Raw genomic sequence first — 22498 nt, 5'->3', positions numbered from 1 at the left:
AAAGCAAAACTTGTTTTTGTTGGTATAGAAGATCTTTCATTATCAGATCCCAGACACAGGCCACATATAGTACCACAGACTCTCAGTGCTATAGGCAGCAATCTTCTCAAGAGATTCAGTCTGTGCCTTCCCAGATTGAACAGCAGTAGAGTGAAATCAAATCAGTCTGAAACTGTCTCCCTCTTCTAGTTACAGAAGCCTCATTTCACATAAATAAGTAAAGTAAAAAACCCTGTTATCCAGAACTCAGGCATTCGGCAGCCTCAACCAACCAATCGGCATGCCTAAGGCCTCGTTCACAACATTTAGCAGAGATGGCCGTGCGATTGGAAAGCAACTGTTATGATCGAAAGCCATCTGCACTACAGTGAATGGATCTGCACTGCAATTCTCGAAAAATGCATGCTGCAGTGCGATAGCACATTGCACTGCTGTGCAGCACATATGATGGGAATGGTAGAATGGCTGTCTATGCCCTCCTACCATTCTTGCGTGTCGCACAGTATACATGCTGCCGAATTGTGCACAGCAGCGTGTTTAGTCTGAACGAGGCCTAAAGGGGAAATGTGTGGGGGGGTGGGGGGAACTTTAGCCTTTTACAGAACTGTGCACAGCAGAAGCGACTTACCAAACCTCCAAGCGCCATCTTCTCCACTTCCTGATGCTCCAGCAGCTTTCCTGTATGGGTCCCAGTGTGTCACCTGATGCGCATCGGGTCACATGCAAGCTTTGGGAGCTGTACAGAGAGAACGGAGGAAATCTGCTGGGAGCTGCAGGAAGTATAGAAGACAGTGCTCGGAGGTTTGGTAAGTCACTTCTGCTGTGCACAGATCTGCAAAGGGGGAGGTTAATGTTATTTTAGTACCGGTTGCTCGACTTTTCAAGCTTGACTTCTCAAGTAACCGGCAAGCACACCTATACTGGGGGTCTCACTGTACCACAGAAACTTACCAAATACAGAGTAAAAAACAAAAAAAAAACCCTGTAGATTTAGTACTGTTCCAACAGATTGGCTTTAAACAGATAATGCAAAAATTTAAATTTAAAAAACAAAACAAACAAAAAAACAGCACTATTTATAATACTCACAAAAGCAGAAAAAGGAAATGAACATCTTTCCCCCCTTTGCGGTCAACTTTAGCCGGCTTTCTACATTTTTTTTTTAAAGGGGGTGGGGGGGGGGGGGGGGGGGGGGTTTAATGGAACTAGTAGCAAAAATCAGGTGCAATTATTTCTCAAAGTGTCTGAGCATGCTTGAGCGTCTCTGACAAAACATCAGTCCTTCCGCACTGTGGTCCAAAAATACGTTTTGTTTCTGCAGTTGGGCTTTAACCTCCCTGGCATTATAATTATTTTCAGATTTAAAGTGAACCTCCAGACTAAAAATCGACTCAGCAGCACTGAAAAGGCCTGGTGTTTCTTTAACAGTTTCACAGCATCAGAACTTGGTTTCTCTTATACAAGCCTCATTTTTAGCTGCACAGAAGAAAACTGCCCGGGCATTTTTCCTCTGATGCTGTGCAAAGCATGATGGGATTTCTGATGTTGTTCTCGTTCTGCTGTTTTGGTGCAATTTTTTTTTTTTTACATTTTGAATTTGACATTTGAAGCCTAGTTTGTGCAGCTGGGAGGGGTTATCAGGACACAGGACAGCTGGAACTGTGTCTCATGCTCCCTGTCATCTCCTTTCAACCAAAAAGATGGCTGCCCCCATGACAAAGATGGCAGCCCCCATGAATCACAAACATTTTCCTGTTTTTTTAAAACAGGGTGGGTAAAAGATTATATTACCTATCTATTCTAATTAACATAACTAATGTAACTTAATAACAGTATGTTTGTTTAGGCTGAAGTTTCCCTTTAAGGTCTAAAAGTCATAAACATGATTTTTTACAAGATTTTAGACCAGCGGTCCCCAAACCTTTTGTGTCGAGGGCCGGGTCAACATATTTCAAACTGCTGGGGGGCCGCAGTATGCATAAAATGATGTAGAAGTCTTTGCGGACCAGATCGTGAAGCATACCCAGATGACAACCTGCAGTCCAATTGGACAGCAGTGTCACCTGATGTGAAATTCAGCGAATTACTGCTTTCTGGCTTCCATGTGGATGGGTGATGCCAGCACTGCTATTCTATATAGGGACCACAAATATTTAAATATGCAGCTGACCGTATCTATAAGTAATACATTGTGTGTGTGTGTGTGTGTGTGTGTGTGTGTGTGTGTGTGTGTGTGTGTGTGTGTGTGTGTGTGTGTGTGTGTGTGTGTGTGTGTGTGTGTGTGTGTGTGTGTGTGTGTGTGTGTGTGTGTGTGTGTGTGTGTGTGTGTGTGTGTGTGTGTGTGTGTGTGTGTGTGTGTGTGTGTGTGTGTGTGTGTGTGTGTGTGTGTGTGTACCGCTAAGGAGGTTAAATCATACATGGCAAACTCCAGCCCGTCTAGACACAAGGGAAGCGTATAGGGAAAGGAGGGGGCCACTGGACACTGGGGAACTGTATAGGGGAGGGAGGGAAAACCCCTAAACACCAGGGAACTGTACAGATGGAGGAAGGACCACTATTCACCAGGGAACTGTATTGGAGAGGGAGGAGGGCCACTAGAAACCAGGGAACTGTATAGGGAAAGGGGTGGGGGGGGAGCACTAGACACTAGGGAACTGTATAGGGGAGGGAGAGGGGACAACTAAACATCAGAGAATTGAATGGGGAGAGAGGGAAAACCACTTAACACCAGTGATCTGTATAGATGAGGGAGGACCACAAAACACCAAGGAACTGTATGGGAAAGGAGGACGGCCACTAGACATTGAGGTTGGTACACGACTTGGTCCCAGAGCTCAATTTTGTCCCACTTTTTATTTGTGTTTGACACCCCTGCTTTAAATAAATATCAACACAAAACCATCTCCTGCTTATTTAAGCAGCGTAACAGACAGAGTAAGGCTAGAGGCATACCTGCCGGCCGCGTAGACTCATCCAGAAGGCGCATCTTTCCCTCCAGTACAAGGGACAGGCTGACTGCGTGTGCTGAAGTCTAGTCTGGAACCTGAAGTGACTGGGACAGCAACTGGGAAACACACTGTAGACAGTCTAAGTTCAAACTGATCCGGGCTGCATGTCTTACATAAGAATGAAACATGCTGTAAGGAGGGGGGAGTGAAGGGAGGATTACAAAGGCAACACAGAGCATTCATCCATACTCTGAACATGTCCTCTGTCACCACCTGCTGGAGCCCCAGGGAACCACGCCCACTGCTATTAGGTAACAGCTAACCCAATTCACCATCCAGCACGCCTGTCCCTAAGCAGGGACACAGCAGTGACCTGATATAAACAGCCACAAAACAGGCACCTCTGGCAAATCACACACATTAAGGCTAAATGAGTCTGAACATCAAACAGTAAAACAGATAAACACCATTGTAAACCTTCCACAATACAATCCAGGTGTAGTGCTAGGAGAAACCCTACGATTAAATAATCAATGGGATCTTTCTAAAGGATCCCCAACGGGTAACCTCGCTGGGCCAAGCTGAAAGACACAAAGTCAGTGCTATGCGGGAAGGCAGAGGCACAGCGGAGCAGCGCATGCGTGATGTCACATGGTGGGAAGGGGAGCAGAGTGATCAAAAGAATCGTCCATCGCTCGAGTGAGTTGTCGCAGGGCGGATCGCTAGCGGTTTGCTGGCCATGGATCGGGGGGTAGTGTACACATGCTTGATAATTAGCTGAGGCAGTCATTATCATCCTTCTCAGACAACTTTAATCAAGTGCGTGTACGAGGCTTATGAGAGGCAAAAAAAATTTAAGTAAATTAAAAAAAAAAAATCAAAAAAAAAATCAGAACAAATCAGATTTAAAGGACATCCGAGATGAGAATGTGATGAGAAAAACAATTGTGTCTTTCCTCCTCATCCTAAAAATGACTTTTTTTTTTAAAGATATCCCACAGTTTTACATTATATTTAAATCTAGTTTTTAAGTTTGTACTGTTTCATTGTCTCTGCTCAATGACAACTTTATTAAAGTATGCAAGAGCTCAAATATATGAATTACTGACCTGTTTTATCTATTTCCTGGTCCAGGTAGCCATTTACTGACCGGAAAGTATTTTATGGCTGTAATTACTAATCAGTGAGGGTTATGCTATAGTCTGACCCAGTCCAACCTGGTTAGAAACTGTCACTTGCATACCTGATGTTTAAAGAGAAACTCCAACCAAGAATTGAACGTTATACCAATCAGTAGCTGATACCCCCTTTTACATGAAAAATCTATTGCTTTTCACAAACAGACCATCAGGGGACGCTGTATGACTGATTTTGTGCTGAAACCCCTCCCACAAGAAGCTCTGGGACCATGGTACTTTTGGCAGTTTGTTACAATGTAACAAGGTTCACAGACAGGAATTGGCTGTTTACAGCTGTCTAACAGCCAAAACAGCTAGCAGCAGCTACATAACCTGCCCACAGTAAAAATGTCACCATGTAATAAATGTCAGAATGTAAATCGGGGAGAGGAAAGATTTTACAATGGGCAAACACTGACTAAATCATTTATACATAATTATGGTAAAAATGAAGCACTTTTTTTTATTACATTACTTTCACTGGAGTTCCTCTTTAACTCTTTCAGGTCAAGAAGGGAAAAAAAAAAAATAAGGAACACAGCCTAGTTATTTGTGTGCTTGGCACTGTATATACACGTCTATCTCATCATGTCATCTCGGTTGCCCTTTAACCACTTGCCGACCAGGGGTGATTTGCCTGATCTGTGCTGCGTGGGCTCTCCAGCCCGCAGCACAGATCAGTATTATGCCAGGGCGATCAGACTTCCCCCCCTTTTTTCCCCACTAGGGGGATGTCCTGCCGGGGGGGTCTGATCGCCGCCGGCCATCTGCATTTTGCAGGGGGGGGGGGCTCCTCAAAGCCCCCCTCCGCAGCCATTTCCGCCCTCTGCCTCCTTACCTCCCTCCATAATGCGCAGGACGGAGTTCCGTCCTGCGCATTGAAGGATAGGCTTCCGCCTATCAGATGCCGGCGATCCCCGGCCAATCAGAGGCCGGGGATCGCCGATCTGCCCTACGGCGCTGCTGCGCAGCAGCGCCGTATGATGTAAACAGCGGGGATTTCTTACCCGCGTGTTAACATTTTGCCGGCGAGCCGCGATCGGCGGCTCTCCGGCTGTTCACGGAGACACCCTCCGTGAACTGACATGGAGCGGCCGTTTCCATGGTAACCCGCAGACGACCAGTTTACGCCGATTGGAGTTAGCTGGTCGTCAAGAGGTTAAGGCTGGTACAGACATTGGCCTCAATTCACTAAGATCATGCTGGAGATAAGGCAAGAGAAAACTTACCTCCACACAGTAAGAGAGTTATCTTATCTCTTCATTCCTTACGTTACCTCTTCTGTAGTTAATTTACCTCCTCTGTAGTTATTTTCACACTCAGTTAATAACCAGCTTGTCTTTAACTCTGGAGTTATTTTAAGGATTAAAGAGTTAACTTAAAGACAGAAGAGTTAACTTTAGGTTTGCCTGCGGTAAAATGTTTCCTGAATACTACATGCCTTATCACCATGGTAACAACTCTAGAAGAGTTATTAAAGACAGGAGATAAGCTTAGTGAATTGAGGCCTACATGCCTTATCACCATGGTAACAACTCTAGAAGAGTTATTAAAGACAGGAGATAAGCTTAGTGAATTGAGGCCAATGTGACTTCCTATCAGATGGACAGGTCGATTCGATTCCAAACATGTCCAATCTGCTCCAGATAAGGGGATTTTGTGCATCGATCTGAAAATCGATCCCATTATCAATCAGAAGCAGATTGGATATGTGGGAAATTATTGATATGACATCAATCAGGTGGGAAGTTGCATCATGTCTATCAGGTGTTAAGCTGCGTACAAACCCTAGATTGAACTTTGCCGTGACGGCCGATAAAAGCCAAGAATCCAGTGTGAAACCAGCATGTGTACAGTGGCCGCCCCACAACTCCTAAAGATCCGCAATGCTCACAGAAAGCTGCTCAATTGCCCCTCTGCATAGCAACATATACATCGCTAGCCTGCAGACTAGTGACACATTTGCACAGCGTCATGGAAGCCTGTAGGGCAGGGCATAGTTGCCGAAGGCCCTCCTGACCAAATACTTGTAGCTCATTCCCATTCCGTATAATGCAATGTGGCACAAAACACTGCACATGGGGGCAGATTTATCAAAATAAATCCAAAACCAAACCTGGTGCAAATTTGGGGCAGATACTCTGATCACAGACTTAAACTGGTCACTCACTCGTTCATTATCCCAGCAGATCCCTAATTCAATCACTCTGAACAAATCTAGTAGAAATCTATGCCGCAACATGCCAGCCCGATCGTAATTTCAAGAGATCTCTGGCCTGAATTGAACAAAATTATCAATCGGACAGTAGATTTTGATTGAACTGGGGGTAAGGTAGGCGCGGCGGTGGATTGACAGCCCATAGCGCTGCACTGCACAAAGCAATGCTGTGGTGCCATTGAAAACTGGTGTGCAGTGGTATGGATACTTTGATCAAATCAAATCTTTTTGCCACACCAGGAAGCTATTGAATCTTCAAAAGACCCCTGAAGTGAGAGGGATATGGAGACTGCCATATTTATTTCCTTTTAAACAATACTAGTTGCCTGGCAGTCCTGTTGGCTGCATCAGTGTCTGAATCACCCACCTGAAACAAACATGCAACAAAACAAGTCAAACTTCAGTGGAACATCTGATCTGCATGCTAGTTCAGAGTCTATGGTTAAATGTATTAGAGGCAGAGGGATTCCCAGAGGGTCTGATGCACAGCAATATCAGAAACCGTACAGACAAGCAGGTTTGACATTCCCTCTCAATGCGCTGGGCAATTTTGTGCACTGCCCTATTTAGATTAGTGAATGTGGTGAAAGTAAAAACAGACAACACTGTGAATGTGAATTGCGTTACCATGCCGCAATGTCAACAGGGTTAATCCTTGTACTACACACACTAGATGGTTCTTGGCCAAGGTAGCCGGTTTGGACCATCTCTGCTGAGAATCTAGCTTGTGTAGAGCAGCCTCCCCAAGAGATCGGGAGTGCTGGCCAGTGGCAATGTTCGCCTCTTTAACCCTTCTGCTCCATTGTACGGCTAGCACAAAAGTGATTTGACAACGGCTGATCAACTAGCTTCTATGGGTAAAAGCTTGCTCTGCCATGGAGTGCAGCAGATAACCAGGAAAACCTGGAGTTGGAAGAATTGCAGACAAGTAACCTGGGCAGATGTCAGAACCAGGGCTGTGGAGTCGGTACAAAAATCTTCCAACTCCGACTCCTCGGTTTATGAAATCACGACTCCAACTCCGACTCCGGGTAACCAAAATGACTCAGACTTCTTAGTCTAATACTTAACAGGGCTGTGGATTTTGTACAAAAATCATCTGACTCTGACTCCGAAGTTTACGAAACCACGACTCCAACTCCGACTCCGGGTGCCCAAAATTGCCCCGACTCAGACTCCTTGACTGACTCCAACTCCGACTCCAAAGCCCTGGTCAGAACAACCAAAAATGAGATCTAAAGCCTGGTATACTGTAGACTAAACTCGGCGAAACAGACATTCGTGGCCATCTTGGCCAAAAATCTAGAACGTGTGTAGAGGTCAAACAGTCACACAGAGATCCCGCATCCTGGATCAGAAAGCAACACCAACGAAGGAGCACATTGTTCCCCTCCTTACCCAGTCCACCTTAAAGGGAACCTTAACTGAGAGGGATATGGACATTTCCTTTTAAAACAATACCAGTTGCTTGGCAGTCCTGATGATCACTGAAGTAGTGGCTGTAGCACACACCTGAAACAAGCATGCAGCTAATCCAGTCTGATTTCAGTCAGAGAACCTGATCTACATGCTTGTTGAGGGGCTGTGGCTAAAGGTATTAGAGACACAGGATCAGCAGGAGAGTCAGGCAACTGGTATTATTTTAGAAGGAAAAATCCATATCCTTCTCAGTTTAGGTCCCCTTTAAACTTTACCCCCCCCCCCCCATATATGTGGTGGATGGTTGTATGATGTCACACGCGCACCCTTACTCGGAAACCACGTGGGGCGTGCATGTATGCAGAGGAAGAGTCCCAGAAGCAGCGGAGGGACAAGCGAAGCATGCAGACAGGTAATGTATACCTTGCACGGTTTCATCGCATATGTCCCGAAATTGCACGCCTTTCCCACCAAACACCCGATCTAGCAAGTCGCCCCAACATCTTGCAGCATGCGTGATCGACAATTTTCATCACGAAATTGGTTGCATTGTTGGTCGGGCATGCACTAATGCTGGGCATACACGAGTATGTTTACTCGTTTAGCCGCCGGATCGACTTCCGCCGTATCCGGATCGATTCCCGCTCGTCCCCGTGGATGCTCGATTCCCCGCTATCCTGCGGGGATCGAGCGGGGAATCGATCCGGCAATTGAGCCATCAGCGGCTCGATTGATAAGCAAGAATCCTACCATGTATGCCCAGCATTAGTGGCACAGACTTTCATCCAATTCGATTATAATAATCAAATCTGATGGTCAATCAACATCCGAGTTGGCCGATGTATGGCCACCTTTACTGGAAGTGTGTACTTAGCTTTGTGCCACTTCCAAGCAAACAATGCAATTATGCACAACCAAATGTTTGTGTTGACCTCAACAAAGCACAGCTTTTCACACCTTCAGTGACACAATGGCAGGCTGAAAGTGCATGGCCTTTCAAATCAGGAGGGGCAATAAACCGACTATACTAGCCTCTGAACAAAGAAGCTTTCCCTAACTGAGCACACACACTTACAGGAGGTCGTAACATCCAAAAATACAAAGATTGCCAAAAAAATAGCTAATGCCCCAAATATATATGTAAACCCCTTTTCCCCCTATAATAGGTCCTCATACGTTCCCCATTTCTTTTTACTTGGTCTGGGTGCCTTTGCCTAAATGCAGAAATTGGGAAAGGTCTGGTGCGTTTGTGGTAAGTGTTTTTCTTCCTGTATGGCTGGTACACAACATGCAATTTCCCATCAGATAGACAGGTTGAACAGATCTTTTCCGACAGGTCAGATCTGATTTCCGATCGTTTTACTGATTCATTTTGTATAGAAGTGATCGGAAAATCAATTAGAAAAATGATTGGACCTGTTGGAAATAATCTTGGCTGGGAATTGCATGCTGCGTACAAGGCTTTAGCTACAATGTCAAGCTTTTCTAAACATGCTAATAATTTTTTCCACTACCCTGCGATTTGATTCCAATTGCAAAATGCAAGGTACATTAAGCTAATGGAAACTGCAGCAGCAATTTCCATTAGTGCGATCCGATTTTGGTCCAAGCACAATCGTCGTCCTGCTGCATTTTGGATGCGATTGAGTTCTACTATACTGAGTATAGCAGCTCAATCGCATTGGTGGAAATTGAAACGTGATTGTGATTTCATAGTGGAAAAGAGCCCTGAGCCTGTTGTCCAGGTGAGGTTTATGTCGAGGGACAGTAAGCCATGGCAGCAGGGAGGGAAAATTGGGCACAAAAAAGGGCAGAAGTGATGTCACTTTTGGCATCACAGAGAAACAGTAAAGATGGAAACCAGCAAAAAGGATAGCTAGGCTAAATAAGTAATTTCTTATTGGAGGATTTATATTTTATTTTTTCAGTTAATATGGAGTTTCCTCCCACTTTAAGGAGGAACAGGGACGTTACAGGCGCACGTTAGTGCAGCCTGTAACGCTCCCCCAACGCACAGCAATGTAACACAAGTGGGCTGTTCACACTGCCCACATTGCGTTACATTGTAACGCAGCAAAGTGCTGCATGCTGTGCGTTCAACGTTAGACTGTTTGCACATGCTCAGTCATGTTGGGGAGGAGGGGAGAGCGGCCGGGCACATGGCTAATTAATATTCACTGCACTCAGTGACGTGCAGTGTTTACTTCCTGGAGCGGCCGCTCTGTGTGGCGATTGACCGGGCGGGACCACGTGATGCCGCATGCGTCCAAGAGTACGCATCACGGACGCCAGAGTGAGCTGCACAACGCGGCTCACGTCCACACCAGAGAGCACCAGGCGTTGCGTTAGGGGCACGTTATGTGCCCTATAACGTCCCCTAAACGCAACATCCTGGTGTGTAACTAGCCTAAAGGAAACCTGAAGTGAGAGGGATATGGAGGCTGCCATATTTATTTTCTTTTAAACAATACCAGTTATCTGGCAGCCCTGCTGATCTTCTGCCTCTAATACTCTTAGCCATAGACCCTGAACAAGCATGCAGATCAGACGTTTGATTCAACTTTGAGTAGATTTTGCTGCATGCTTGTTTAAGGTGTGTGATTCAGACAAGTGACACATGAAAGATCAGCTGGATAGCCAGGCAACTGGTATTGTTCAAAAGGAAATAAATATGGCGGCTTCCATATGCTTCTCCCTTCAGGTGTCCTTTGATCGACCATGCCGGCCCGAGTTTTTCCAGCTTGTTCAATCGATACATTCTTTAAGCTTTTGAAAAATAAACTATAGAGGTGGCATCTGATTAGTCTTACATTAAGGATGCTACTCCTGGCACTCTACTTCTTCACAAATCTAAAACGTGTCCATACACCCAGCAATGTATGGGCAGACAGATCAAGACACAGAGCTCTAATCTGATCAGAAAGAGATCTGTTGGCTGACCATACACTGCAGGCCGATTCCCGATCGATTCTAGCATGCAATCTCTCAACGGTCCGCTGCCAGCGGCTCTTTTCACGTGACGTGACTCACGTGACTGCTACGCATAGCAAATGGGGCATGTGTGGAAAAAGAGCTGGTGGACTCGTGCTGGCGGCGGACAGGTGAGATTTTAATGCACGGGCACTGGGGAACGCATATAACATTTGGGGGGGGGGGGGGGGGGGGGAGCGGCTAGGGGTTCCGTCACAGTTGTTAGTTATATCGCACGTCATTAAGGCAACGCATCTGATCGAGTACATCAGCCCGGGATTTCCCAGCATGTCCAATCGACACTTTCAACAGTTTTTGCTCCGAAACTGGTCAAATGAATCGGTTTAGCATGCTTTTTGCAACACCGATATTTATTGATTCGAAAATAATGTACATGAAGAGCATGCATTGGAAACATGCCCCCGGCCCCCTAAGCCCACCCCTAATGTCTCCCTGCAGCTCCCTATGCAGAGGATGCATTGGAAGCATGCCCCACCCCCCATAAGCCCACCCCTAATGTCTCCCTGCAGCTCCCTGTGCAGAGCATGCAATGGAAGCATACCTCCCCCCCATAAGCCCACCCCTAATGTCTCCCTGCAGCTCCCTATGCAAAGGATGCATTGGAAGCATGCCCCACCCATCTGCCCAGCCTCTAATGTCTCCCTCCCTCCATCAGCCACAATGCTGTATGGTGATGACCCACCCTTCGTGTAAAGACAACCACAGAAAATGCTGCTGGAAGATACAACACCCAAAGCTCCCGCTGTGAACAATACTTTTCAAGTGAGGGGCAATGGAGCAGCAATGGTGAGAAGGGAAAAGCATGCCCTGTAGCTACATACACAATGATTTCTGTTACCACATAATCCTTCCTGATCACTTTAGGTGATAGTTTCCAGAGATCCTTCTAGGGAGAGGCTTCCCTGGCACTCTGCCAAGCAGCAGGTTTAGTCGAAACGGTAGCATGAGCAGTCCCAGCCATTGGCTTTAACAGTAAATAACCAAAGAGCCAGCATAAGCATATGCTTGTACAGACAGTACACTGTCCGCTGAAATAGATCAAAACAATTTTGTGGGGGGACAAGAAGACAACAATCACTTCTCCAGAAACAATCTGTGCTGCTGGAAGATTTCTTCCTTTTGCAATGTAAAGCTGTATACACACACAGAGGACAAACGTAACCCTAAACTACCTTTCCTGATCGCTTTGGGTGATGTGCGGCTTGGCTCTGTGCCAAGCAACTCATTCTGTCCTATGGAGAGGGGAGGAGGAGAATAAGGAGGTGGTTTCTCACTGCAGCTCACAGCAGGAACAGAAACTGTGGTAGGCAGAATGATTTAACCCATTGCTAAAGGGGAGGCTTCCAACTTTAAGGCAAACCTGTACTCATACTCAAAAAGCACCCAAAACAATCACGAATAGTAGTTTTGGATGAAAAAAAAAAAATCTAGTGTGTATGTAGCTTTTAGGCTTTTCTCCTGATATGCTCTGCACCTTCCCTATGACCATTCACGCCATACAACAGTACAAGCTACTCAGGGTCTGCATCAATTCTTCCTATAGCAATTAACAACAATCATTCAAAATGACAAATATTGCCCCTGTCTACATAACTTAAAGGAATACTGTAATAAGGGGGAAAAAAGTGAGTTTAACGACTTCACCCCAAAGGCATTTTTACCTTAACGAACAAGAGCGATTTTCACCTTTCAGTGCTCATCCCTTTCATTTGCTAATCGCTTAATCACTACTAATCACAATTAAAATATCTATAACTTGTTTTTTTTCACCACCAGTTGGGCTATTTGGGGTTGATATTTGTTTTCAGTAATTACTTTATTTTCTATGCATTTTAAAGGGGGGGAAAAAAAAAAAAAAAAACACACTCTCTAATTTCATCCCCTATAGTTTTAATATAAACACTGCTACTGTGCATAAAACCCACACATTTTATCTGCCTATTTGTTCTGGTAATCACAAGATTTTAATTATGTCTCTAGTACAAAGTATGGTGACAATATGGGATTTGGAAATAAAGGTGTTTTTTCTCTTTGGTGGTTATTTTTTTTCCCCATTATTTTCATGTGCGCACAGCAGCAGCAGCACTGTGACTTATAAAAACGTCCTGGAGCCATTAAAGAGACTCTGAAGCGAGAATAAATCTCGCTTCAGAGCTCATAGTTAGCAGGGGCACGTGTGCCCCTGCTAAACCGCCGCTATCGCGCCGCTAAACGGGGGTCCCTCACCTCACAAATCCCCTCCGAGCAGCCGGGGATCTTTTCCTGGTTGGGGCAGGGCTAACCGCCGCAGCCCTGCCCCACGCACGTCTGTCAGCGCGTATCTCCGCCTCTCCCCCGCCCCTCTCAGTCTTCCTTCACTGAGAGGGGCGGGGGAGAGGCGACGATGCGCCGCTGTTAGACGCGACTAGAGGCAGGGCTGCAGCCGTTAGCCCTGCCTCTAGGAGCAGCAAAATATACGACCAACATGGTCGTTGATTTTGCGGGGGGGGGGGGGTTGGGGGTGAAGGGACCCCCGTTTAGCCGCGGGATAGAGGCGGTTTAGCAGGGGCACACGTGAGAATTATTCTCGCTTCAGTGTCTCTTTAAGAGGCTCTAGCAGGACGTTTTTATAAGTCAGCTTGTCATTAAGTGGTTAACTTACCTGGGGCTTCTACTGCCCCCCCAAACGTCCTGTGCATGCGCCAGGAGGAAACCATCCTCTTGTCCCCCAGCGCGGCTCGCTTCCGGTACTTGCCACTTTAATGTCGCAAGCTACTGCGCCTGACTCATGTCACCGGGAGCTTCCTGCGCAGGCGCAGTACGCACTGCACAGGAAGATCCCAGTGACGTCAGCGAAAGCTTGGACGCGCGCACGGCCAGGGCCGCAAAGGTGCATCGGTTTGCGACATTAAAGTTGCAAATACCAGAAATGTGCCGTGGAGGGGGACCAGGGGATCGTTTTATCCCGGCACAGGCAGTCTACGGAGAGTCGATAAAAGCCCCAGGTAAGTTAAACTCATTTTCCCCCCCTCATTATAATATACATTTAAAGTGAACCTAAAGCGATTTAAGCAGTAACATTTAGTAAAATGCCAGTGTTCCTTGAGCTCAGCAGTCACTTACCACAGTGTCTGCAGTTTTGAATTCACCCCGTCCTCTGCAAATGCCTCCGTCCTGCCCCATCAACTGACCCAGTCGGCCAATCTGAGGCAGGAAGTTGCGACCAGACCTTCTCTGGTTCTAGCGCCGAACACGTCTCTCCTTCAGTGACGCGTCACTTGCTCAACCTGTCTGTGCGAATTGCCAGCCCCTTATCAATTATGCACATGCGCCTGCCTTCCCCCGCATGGCTGTGCAACCCAGTGTAATGCTTAGTCAGGTACTCTGGTCAGGAAGCGATAGCGGTTTGGGCGCCATCTTGGATGATGTCACCAAACTAATGCATTAATGCCGATCCAGCCACTGCCCATTGGCAAAATTGAGTTCATTACAGAAGAGGGAAGGTATGCTTGGTGGAAATGTGTTTATTTGAAAAACAAGTTTTTGGTTTAGGTATCCTTTAAGTCCCCTTTCCTGAAATCCTCCTTGCCATTTAAAGACTATACTCAATCCACCATCTAACTTTCCTGTGCTGGTAGAGGACACTGCGGTAATTATTACCAACATTTTCACAGTCTGAACTATATACTGTAAATGGATTACACTTCAACAGCCTGCAAAGGTATCATGTAATAAGAAGGGCATACAGATGATTAGCCTATGTACTGTAGTTAGCATTTTAGAAAATCTAGTATACATGATCAACACTTGGGATAGTGAATGAGATGCAAAATAAAATGCTAGGCAACATGGTTGAGGTGAGCCAGTGTGAAAGTCCATAGACAACAGTGCTCCAATCACACAGCAAAGTCTATAACTTGACCGAATAATGTGGGTGTAGTTTACTACCTAGAAGTTTGCGTGACCCTTTAGCAGAATTTCCCTATGGACATTCATGCTGGCTCAACTCAACCATACTAGTGCCACAAATTTCAAGCTGATGCAGAATTATACAATCATGCACATTAATCATGCAACTTGAAAATGGACCAATCAAATGAAACCAAGGTGGAAATAGATTGCTCCATTTGAATTAACACATTTGTATAATCAAGCATCAACCAATTATTTGCATCTCATTGACCCAATCCCTAACGCTGGGCATACACAGTTAGTTTTTCTTATCAATCGAGCCGCTGATGGCTCGATTGATAATTACCGACAGGTCTGATCACCGCGCAGATCGATTCCCCACACGATCCCCGCGGGCGGACAATAGCGGAAATCGAGCAGAAGATAAGGAAGCGCCCGCGGTGACGAGCGGGAATCGATCCGGGCGGCCGCAGGTACGCAGCGGGAGTCGATCCGGCGGCTAATCGAGCCACCAGATCGCTCCGTGTATTCCCAGCATAATGCACATAAAGCCTCCTCCAGGCTTGGGTTCCTAATTCAATAAAAAAAAAATTCTGCTTTCTCATCTTATTTACAAAATACCTCCCCGGCCTTGAACCCACTAAAAGATTTTCTGGGCGCTTTGCGGTTTGAAACGCTCTTGCTAATGTAATGCTATGGGTGTGATCCCACTTAAGCGATGTGATTTTATAAAAATCACCCATAGCATTGCATTAGCAAGGGCATTTTCAAATCACTAGCGCTTAGAAAAGGCTGCTAGTGGGTTTGAGCCCTCTAGCAGTTTAGCAAGTGAAAAGTACCAAAAAGTAGGTAAATAAGTATAAAATCTTCAAGCCCCTTTTACACTAGGCCAGTTTTATTGCGTTGCGTTACCCTTTCTGCACGCAGGGGAACAACATCATTGAAAGTCTATGGGGCCTAGCACCTTACCCCGGTGCGTTGGAAGTTCCTGACTGGCCATCGACCCGCCACAAAGTCAACAGCATATAACAGTCAGACTTCCGCAGCGACATCGGAATGCATAAAAGTCAACTGGAAACGCAGAAATTTTGTTGGTGGCGGCCAGGCAACACGCATGAGCGGAACAATGCAAATACGATGGGGAACCCCAGTGACGTACTTCCTGTCCAGCAGGAAGTATGTCACTGGGCCAAGGATGGGCCTACGGGGGGACATCGCTAACCCTGTGGGCGCACTCTGCCGCATTGGGCGCACTCTGCCGCAGGGTCATATGAATGTAATTTTTAGTGTTGTGGTACAATCTGGGCGGAGCATCGCACCGCTATGGCCTTTGTAAAACTGCCCTTTGTTAACATAGGACAATGAGTACTTTTTTGTATGCTGGGGGCTGAAACTAAGGCACAAAAACATTGAATCAGGTCTTGAGTGTCTAGGCCACCCCTCTAATACATCCTGCTGAGTGACAGCATGTTCACCAGTTCACACAGTAGCAGAGCAAGGAAACCTCATCACGTCATGGAAAGTAAACTGTGTTTTCTGGTTGAGATCAACTCAGCCTGGAAATTTACATGCACATAGCAATTTAGTTGACACTCTGGATTTCAGTAAACACCCATTGCCACTACTCACGTTTCTCATCGTTTGTCTCCTCCTCATCATCTCCATCATTTTCCTCATCCAGCTCATCTTCGTCATCCTCATCCTCGTCATCTTCCTCCTCATCCTCTTCCTGTGGATCCAGCTCTGGCTCACTTGCCGATGCAGAGGTGTCAGACATGGCAAAATCAGTTCCTGGAGTCGCACGTTACCTGCTCATTCTGCCTGGGGAGACTTGGAGCTGCAGGAGACACAGAGTTAGTGTGATGAGTTAGGGAGGAGCCAATAATGGAGTCACATGACCAACAAATGCAAACACATCAACTGCTGAAAACAGGTAGCACATGTTAGCAGAGAAATGATAAGACTTACATGGAATTGTATGCAAAACAAAGGTTTGACTTCATACAACATAAGGTATTTGCAATTATTCAGGTTGGAATGAGCATATGTCTCCCACAATGCATCACTGCTGAATATGCAAATCATCCTTTGTTGTCCCTGTAAGCTAACAACACCTCCAGTACCGCTGAAGTGCAATGATGTGTCAGTCTGTTAATCGTACAGAGCCACAATAATCCAACATGTATACAGACTGTTTCGGACTGGTTGATTCTCATCAGGGCATGGCATGGATTAATATGGCTCTATGGAGTAGGACTTGAAGGTGTGTAAGGGGCTACAAAGGACCTAAAAGCCCTTTCTAAAATGCTACGCAAAACAAAAGTTTGCCTTCTTAAAACAGAAGGTGTTCGCGATTATTCAAAGCCTACATCAGAGTACCCAAACAGCTTGGGGTTACACAAAACCACTAGAAATGTACAGGTGACTAAAAGAGACCAAAAAGCCCTCCCACTAAAAAGCAATCCTTGTTGCGATTTGCCTTCCTAAAATAGAAGGTATTTGCGATAATTCAGCTTTAAAGGCGTTAGGGAAATATTCAAAAAGAAGCTTTACTCATCTGGGGCTTTCTCCAGCCCCTAGCATCTGACTGTCCCACGCTGTCACTTCCGCTACCAGCTGCTGTCCCGGTTTCCATGGTCTGTCCTGAAGCCGACCCCGAAAGTTGTCCACGATCCGCATGCGCGAACAACCACTGTCAATCAAGCCCACTTTGTACGGGGCTTACTGCGCAGGTGCAGAACGCCTGCGCGGTAAGCCCCGTACAACGTGGGCTTGATTGACAGTGGCTGTTCGCACATGCGCGGACGACCTCCGGGTCGACTTCAGGACCGAGCACGGAGACCGGGACAGTGGCGAGGAGCGGAGGTGACAGCGTGGGATAGTCGGCTGCTAGCAGCTGGAGAAAGCCCCAGGTGAGTAAAGCTTCTTTTTGAATATTTCCCTGATAACTCCTTTAAAGAGACACTGAAGCGAAAAAAAAAATGATATTATGATTTGTATGTGTAGTACAGCTAAGAAATAAAACATTAAGATCAGATACATCAGTCTAATTGTTTCCAGTACAGGAAGAGTTGAGAAACTCCAGTTGTTATCTCTATGCAAAAAAGCTATTAAGCTCTCCGACTAACTTAGTCGTGGAGAGGGCTGTTATCTGACTTTTATTATCTCAACTGTAATTGAACTGTTTACTTTTCCTCTGCTAGAGGAGAGGTCATTACTTCACAGACTGCTCTGAAAGACTCATTTTGAATGCTGAGTGTTGTGTAATCTGCACATATTATAGAATAATGCAATGTTAGAAAAAACACTATATTCCTGAAAATAAAAATATGAGAATATTTTCTTTGCTGCTAATCTTCTAGTAATTATTCATAGTACACAACCAATTCATTATATCATATATTTTTTTTCGCTTCAGTGTCTCTTTAAGTGAACATCTGTTTGGTTACTCTGTTGTACTGGTCCAAGCCCTATTCCATAAAGCCCTATAAATCCCTGCCATGTAAAGAGGAGGACGAAAACTCTGAAACAGCCTATCTGCATGTGGGGTTGATGTGGCTCTGTAAAGTTTAAAGCTATAGGTGTGCTATATACCAGCAGTTCTGGATGCAAGCCTGGCTTGAGGGGCATAAAGAGAATTTGCATATTCAGTAGTGGTGCATTGTGGGTAACCACAGAATTAGCTGAATTATCGCAAGTACCTTCTGTTTTAAGAAGGCAAATAACACCAATCAAAGCCTACATGTGCATTGGGTCACATACGATCAAAAGTGAAAGAGTTTTGTCACCTGAAATGATCGTTGTAGGCACAAAGCTCAACCCTCTGCCAAGCAGGCTCATTCTGTCCTACGAAGAGTGGAAACCCATTCTTGTGCTAGATTTGTACCCAAGAGGACGACACAAACTATCATTTCAGGCAATTAAAATTCTAGTGTCCCCAAATGCCAGCTGGTTCTTCAGTGATCTCACTGTCATTCCAGTTCCTGCTGCAACCTGCAGGAAGACACCTCTTGCTTGTCCTTATATCTCCCCTCTACGCAGGACAGAACAGGCTGCTACACAAACAATACAGTAGTCGATAGTCAGTACCCCGAAACAATTGTCTAACGTAAATGTATATGGAATTCTTCACTCTGGTTGACATAGTGGAGTGTGCTGACTGTTTTCTGCTGGTTAGTAAAATGTCGCTCAAAACAATCAAACAAGGGAGAAGTCAAAACACTAACCTAACATCTGTATGTAGCTTAAACTTGGTCACATACCCAGCAATCTCTTCCTTCACTAAGGCCATGTTCCCAATGTTGCAGTGTAATGGCCAGCGCGCATTATCAGTAAAAGTGAAGTGCTTCGCTGTACCCGACGCAAAGCAAGCATAGCTTTTGCGATACATTACAACGGTCACTGTGAACGCTGCCGTACATCATGCTGCTCACAGAGGCAAAAATTTTGCTTCGACATGCCAAACAACATTTCTATTATATTCTGGGGATGGGGCAATCTGATGAAAGCAGATCAGTCAGATGGCAGCAGGTCCATACTGTTACACTGAATGTAGTATAAAATCACCCAGAGAGGCAGGTTTCAAACACACACACACATACATACATACATACATACATATATATATATATATATATATATATCTGTAACCCATGGGGATCCAGTCGAGCAGGTAGGGCTACATTGCATCAGGCTCAAGATTGTTTATTTTAAGTGGATTGATGTATTAAGACATGGTTACGTAATCACAAAATTATCAGCTTTATATACAATTTGATTTCTTTTCGTTTCTACAGTAGTCAGAACAGCTTTACTTCTGTATATAAGTACGTGGGGGTATACAACTCATTGTTTGCAGATAGCAAAGGGAGAGCCTAAAACAGCGTGACAAGAGGAGGTCAATACCCAAAACTGTCGCTGGTGGCTATTCTTTTAATGTTTTATCAATAAAAAGCATGAATACGCTAACATGGTGCTGCCAGTTCCTCTTTTTGCATACATTGACTCCGAAGGACTACGGAGTCTTTTTGGCAGAGCACACATTGTCGCCATTGGGTGCCTTTCGACTTCTGTATATTAGTACGTGGGGGAATGCATCTCTTAATTTTGCAGACAGTAAAAGATGTCATACCAGTAAAGAAATTATAAAAAAAATAAAGCTGTGGCCATAAATCAGTTTGCTCCACTGGACATATACATATGGTTATAGTGGCCATTTAACACAATTAAGGTATTAAGACAGGTCCTTTTGCAAGCATAAATACCAAAATTCTAAGGGTGAAGGGAAGTCAATCACCCATTTACAAATACTAACAACAGTCGATCAGCGATGCGGATGAAGAAGAGTGGGTCCAAAGACTGAGCCTAGTGGTACCCATACAGAGCAGAAGAGGAAGATGGTGCGGAAGCGGGTAACAATCCACTCAATACAGTCACATCCATCCCAAAACAATATGATGACCTTGTCCTTATCATACAGACTTATGTCATACATGGGGTTCCTTCTCTATTATTCACAATACCCCTCCCCCACACACTTAGCCTGATGATCTTTCACACAATGGAAGAATGATTCTCTGAAGCCAAGTCCACTGTCCCACAACCCCTGCCATAATCCCCACGCAGACAGATCCTCTAAGATGACAAGCCATCCTCTATCTACCTATTCATAGCACTCATAAGACAGGTCCTCTTACGGATCTTACACAGGCAGGTCCATTTCCCTCAATGTACCGGTAGACCTTCATCCCCCAGACACACATCTCCATTCTGCCGTATAGACAGGTCATCCTATTTGCCAAGCAGGCAGGGATAGCACCCGCTCCCCCAATAGACAGGTCCTCTTCTCTCCCCTCCCCCAACATACACTGTTCCTCCAACAGACAGGTCCCCTTACACGTGGCGCACTGATGATTCTGTATAGATAGGTCTACTTCTCCTCCGGTCACGTCGGAACACCTGCTCACCCGGACCTGTCGCGGTGTAGTCCAGTGTCTCCTCGTCTCTCCCGGGATCCACTTCCGGTCTCTCCACCTCCCTGCAGGCCTAGTACGTTCTGCCCCACCCCTCCGGGAAATTCGCCCTCGCACAGCGTTCCGGCCTGACGCTAAGGTTCCGCCTGCAGAGGTGGATACAGATCTCAAGCAAATTGCGCGGGAAGATCACATCACAGCTCCCCCTACACAAAAGACCCTTCGTGACGGCCCGAAACCCAGAGACCTGGTGCCCCCTAAACCAGAGAGATCCCCACCCACTCCCAGATAGGCGTCCCGACCCGACACCAAGGTACACACACACAGCGTATCGCTAACAGACACGGCATAGGTAAACATTGTGCTGGCGACACGCTGTGTGTCGCTAGCACGGCGGAGGGTATAGCAGCGCGCAGGGGGGTCCTGGGGGCACACCATGGGGCAACAGAGGCTGGTGTTAGTGTGCACAACCAGCCTCTGTGCCCCACTAACATAATTAAATCCCACCTCGGGTTCTCTTTAACTTATCTGTATGTTTTTGGGATGTGAGAGGAAACCAAAGTTCCTGGAGGAAACCCACACAGACACAGGGAGAACATACTAACTCCTTGCAGATGTTGACCTGGCTGGGATTCGAACCAGGGACCCAGCGCTGGCAAATGAGCGCTAACCATCACGCCACCGTGCCGCCATGTTTCCCACTACATGCATTTTGAGACAGGATCGCAAAACACTAGGTATACTTTGAACTAATAAAAAAACCGTGTAGCGATGTTTCTATTATTGCGCTGCATTTGCGATGCGTTTTTCCCTGATCGCAATCGTGCCTGCTGCATTTTTTGCATGATTTGCCTCCAGTACAATTTTTTTTTCCATTCGGAAATTGCAAACGCAGTTGTGCCATACATCCGTGAAAAATTGCAATCGCATTGCAGCATGATTGAGTCTTTTAATGGAAAACGGCCCTAATCCATCACTTCTGAAGATAAGTTAGAAATTGGGCATAACATTTAGGACAATTAAAGTTAACCTGTGAGGAGTTAGTAGCAAAAAAAATGGGATACTTTCCTTGGGAAAGGGAAGTCGGAGCTAGTCTAGTTTAGGGGACCCAGCAGGAAACCTCATAGGGAAAATCCATTATTGGGATTGGGTGGACAGCACCCTCTCGAACTGCTAGGTTTCAGATGTAGTAAACTATGCCCACACTATTCAGCCAAACACAAAGCTTTGTGCTGTAGAGGGTGCTGTGAATGGAGAACTGTTCCCTATGAAGATTCCTGCTGGGTTCCCTAAACTAGACTAGTGCCAGGAACGCTCTGGATCCTCCATAGAGTTCCACTGTCCTCTGCCAGGCCATTCCACCGCTGAGACCCCCGAACCTCAGTAGCATGGACCTGCTCAGGCTTTGGTGGAAAAAGCAAAGCCCAATCATGTATGTGCTACTGTGCAGGCACAAAAGGCTTGCAAATGCACAGTAGCATGGACACAATTGGGCTTCGCTTTTTCCGCTGAATCTAATTGGGTACATGCTACTGCACATGTGCAAGCAAGGCAACAAACCCTTGGGGATAGCACTGGAACAAACCCCGGGTGGAGGATGGGGATCCAGAGGCTTCCCTCTATAGAGGAGACTACCCCTTTGGGCACTTTTCTTTCTTACAGGTACACTTTAAGGCCTCTTTTACAGTGCGACGTTAAAGTCGCACATTAGAAAATGTTCCAACGCAGACTAACGCACAGCAATGCAAAGTCTGTGCGACATTCACAGTGCACACATTGCTTTGTGTGTAACGTGTAGCAATATTTAGAAAGTGCTGCATGTTGTGCGTTATAGGTGGTTTTAGCTGCGTTAGACTGCACATGCTCAGTAATGTTGTTTTA

The 22498-nt window shown here is 45.8% G+C and overlaps 1 protein-coding gene across 5 annotated transcripts in view; it reads right to left on the bottom strand.

Moving 5' to 3' along the window:
- The window catches only part of RAD54L2 (RAD54 like 2), a 64201-nt gene that overhangs the window by 37305 nt on the left and 4398 nt on the right, over positions 1–22498 (bottom strand). Inside the window, exons 1-2 of one of the 5 annotated variants that reach the window (XM_068252984.1) lie at positions 20618–20709; positions 16275–16482 (exon numbers count right to left, since the gene is read on the bottom strand). In XM_068252984.1, the coding sequence (XP_068109085.1) occupies positions 16275–16422 (148 nt within the window). In that variant the 5' untranslated portion in view covers positions 16423–16482; positions 20618–20709. Of the gene's footprint in view, positions 1–16274; positions 16483–20511; positions 20710–22498 lie in introns of those variants that run through there. The other 4 variants (XM_068252985.1, XM_068252982.1, XM_068252986.1 and 1 more) reach the window with 4 other exon arrangements.

Source organism: Hyperolius riggenbachi, chromosome 9 (assembly GCF_040937935.1).
Source record: "Hyperolius riggenbachi isolate aHypRig1 chromosome 9, aHypRig1.pri, whole genome shotgun sequence".
Classification (NCBI taxonomy): domain Eukaryota; kingdom Metazoa; phylum Chordata; class Amphibia; order Anura; family Hyperoliidae; genus Hyperolius; species Hyperolius riggenbachi.
The sequence above is the reverse complement of the archived record's forward strand: the minus strand, read 5'-3'. Positions and strand labels throughout refer to the sequence as shown.